General features: G+C 41.7%; 1 protein-coding gene across 1 annotated transcript; it reads right to left on the bottom strand.

Annotated features, from left to right (window-relative positions):
• Positions 1-934: 934 nt before the first annotated feature.
• mc4r (melanocortin 4 receptor) lies at positions 935-1,915 on the bottom strand (the record flags this gene model as incomplete). Its single annotated transcript, XM_079451956.1, has 1 exon — positions 935-1,915. One exon carries the CDS (start codon positions 1,913-1,915, stop codon positions 935-937), a length of 981 nt encoding a protein of 326 aa, XP_079308082.1.
• Between the last annotated feature and the right edge of the window lie 1,604 nt (positions 1,916-3,519).

The raw sequence follows: 3,519 nt of genomic DNA, 5'->3' as shown, positions 1-3,519 counted from the left end.
TCATGAGCGCTCTGTGAAATTGATAGAAATTCTTCTTTTTCTTTTTGCACCGAATGACAGTCTATTCAGAATAATGGTGACCTTCAAAACAGACTGACAAGAGAGCTTGTGAGGCAATCTTTTGTTAAATTATGTGGAGAGAACAGATTTACCTTTGGGCTCCAGCTGAGACTGGACAAAGAATTATGAGGGGACTAAATGAAACGTGCGAAAGGGGAGAACATTTTCATTTTAAGAAATCTCAGTATCATAAAATGGCTCATTTTGATGTTATTTTATTTGTCACAATGAAATTGGCATCGCAAAAAGATGTGAAATAATCTTAACTTATAAAATATAAAAATGAGTATGAAACATTTGTCGTGTTATAATGGACTGCAAGCTGGACAACTGAAAATGAAATATCCCAACATCATAGCTGCCAAAAGTAAAACATGTTATTGAATCACAGAATCATAACACCACACAGAGCCCTTCAATCTCCTCTCATACAGTGCTTTTTAATATTGGTACATTGACATCACATTTTGAAAGCAGCTCGATAAGCACTGTAATTCCTCTGAACAAAAAACACTAATATTTGAAACTGACTACAAGGGCCATGCGCATGGACACTGGATGTGGATTTGGCATTTGGTCACATTTCTCAAATATCAAATGAGGTGCACAGAATTATATCACAATGAGCAGTTTGCCGTCATTAGATCTCCTACATGTTCAGCAAAGTCCATCTGCAGTTGCTAGGTGCTTAAAACGCATACCGACAATCTGCTTTATACCAAAGTGCCCTTAACCATTTTCAACAACACTGTACAAAGGTAAAATACAATAACTAGCAACATCGAAACTGTTTTAGGAATCTGAGCATAGTTGAGTCACAGTGCAGAAATGTTGACTGTGTATTTACTACATCTTGTCTTTGTTTGACAGTACCTTATTCACACAGAGAAGTTAGTCCATACCAGCAGCAGCAGATCTCCTTGAAGGTTTTTCTCATTTCTTGGCTCCTGAAGGCATAGATAAGAGGGTCAATAACCGAGTTGCACATGATGAGAATAAGGTACATGTTGAAGTGCGACATGAAGCAGACACAGTAAGGGTTGTGAGGGCAGGAGATCATGAGGATGAGGTGCAAGAAGAAAGGAGCCCAACACACAACAAACACCCCGAGAAGGATGGTTATGGTGATGGCCCCCTTCATATTCGCTGCCTGCCAGACAGGGCCGTTGCCAAGGAGGGCAGCGATGCGCTTCATGTGCAGCCGGGCGAGGAGAAACATGTGGACGTAGAGGGAGGCCATGAGAGCCAGCATTGTGAAGAACATGCTGATAAGGCAGATGAGAACGGTGGGGCTTTCCGAATACACGATAAAGAGCACGCCGGAGACGGTGCAGAAGGTCCATATGCAGGTTATGATGATGCCCGCTCGCCGCTGGGTCATGATGTTGTGGTATCGTAAGGCATAGAAGATGGTGATGTAACGGTCCACAGCGATGGCTAGCAAACTCCAAATGGATGCTAACAGGGAGCTGCAGATCATTGAATCAAAAACGTTGTCCATGTTCTTGATAATGCGTTCGCTGTTGGTCAGGTTGCCCGCAGTGATGAGCGCCATGACCACCGTCTCCGAGGCGTTGGAGACGCTGACCAACAGGTCAGCCACAGCCAGACTGCAGATGAAGAAATACATGGGAGAATGAAGGTTCTTGTTCTTGACGATGGCCGCGATCACAAGAATGTTCTCCAAGAGGCTGACAAGCCCAAGTGTGAGGAAGACCTCTGTGGAGATGAGCAGCTGCTTACAGGAACCAGACGCAGATCCCCTTTCGCCCTGAGCTGACTTACCAACTGGTAAAGCTCCCTGGCTGTGGTTCCGCAAGGAGTGATGCAGTCCATAATGATGCGAGGTGTTCATTTCCGTAAATATCGGCAGACGGCGACTCAGTCTAGTTTAACTACCGGAGAATTCATCAGACAAGATGTTCACGTTAATCATCTTCCAGCGTGCAGATCAAAGTGTATCTGGAGCAAAAACAGCCAATTATCCTTCTCCCTTGAGAAAACTTTTTTTCTCCCAAGCAGCAAAAGAAGTTAAACAATGAGTCACAAGAATAAAAGCAGGCGGACAGAGAAGAAGTCTGCATAGAAGACGGCGATGTCTAACTGCACATGGCAGCACTGACTCTGAAAGAAAAAGCAACATGCATTATTCAGAGTGAGGCACACAGTCTCCAGAGTGCTTCCAGTGCTTGGCAAGCAGGCGAGTGATATCCTCCAGTCCACGGAGGCACTGTCTGGCATGCCGAGCGATAGCACCTCCTCCAGCTTTCTCATCCAATCAGAAACCGCTTTGAAAGGGGAATGTAGGCTAATATCACAGGGGGTTATTATGAATTGGGTTGCCTCCCTCTTTGTATTTATTTAGAAGACAGTTGTCTTTCGAATGAGAGTAATTTTATTTAATAACTAAAACAGAATTGTAAGTTATTGTTTGTTAATACAAATCTATTGAGTGCAATAGCTAGCTAGCTAGAAAAGGTGGCCTTAAACAATTTTTAGGATGAAGAGTGACTGGTCCAAAAGATGTCAAGTGCAGGGATTGCAGAAAGTCACTTTTTACTATGTTATGACGCCACCAGGAACTATTTATTCACTGAGGAATCTGAAGGAGAATGTAGGTCACAGGGTATAGACCCGGCAGTAGGATGTGACTGCTACAGGTAGCCAATGGAGAGAAATGAGTGTGTTAAGTGGCTCTTCTTTGGTTGATTAAAAACCAGATGCACTGCTCCGTTCTGGATTATCTGTGAAGGCTTGAAAGTGCTACCTAAAAATACATTATAATTAATGACCTGTTTTGTACATTATTGTCAGTTTTGTTCTCTGGTTTTTGCATCCTTTTCTTGGCATTTTAGTATTGCTTAAAGTCAAATTGAAATTTACATTATTATTCATGCGCTCTCATTGGCATTCATCAAAAACATTAACCCCCCCTAACCGACCTCTTTTAACACTAGAACAGCCACAGGGTAAAATTTACCCGTGGATGTTTTTCAAATGTACATCCTTTTTATTAAAATATCGAAGTCTCTCAGTCATTGACTTTTTGAAAAATTACAATCCCCTGTAGTTAAGAAAGTGTTTACTTAAAACCAGATTAAAAACGAGGCATTTATAGCTATAAGCGCCATCGAGTCAAATTTACCCATTCGATTACTTTATTTTTGTTCTGTCATTGAGCAACGTGTTTGCTGACACAATGCAGGCTGGTTTATATTTACTGTTAAGAAAAGTGATTTGTGTAGCCTGATTAAAATTGCCTTGGATTTAAAATAACAGGGTAAATGATGACAAAAAAGGCATTTCTTGACTCTAGACATTACTTTGTGATGACAGGGGCATTATAAAGTGTGCATTATAAACAAACACACGGGTACATTTTACCTGCTGGCGGTTTTAGGTATACAGCAAACTCTGGCGGTTCTAGTGTTCACTTCCTATCACAAATTATAATGGTGT

This window comes from Barbatula barbatula (genome assembly GCF_947034865.1).
Source record: "Barbatula barbatula genome assembly, chromosome: 3".
Classification (NCBI taxonomy): domain Eukaryota; kingdom Metazoa; phylum Chordata; class Actinopteri; order Cypriniformes; family Nemacheilidae; genus Barbatula; species Barbatula barbatula.
This window is presented reverse-complemented; position numbering and strand designations above follow the sequence as displayed.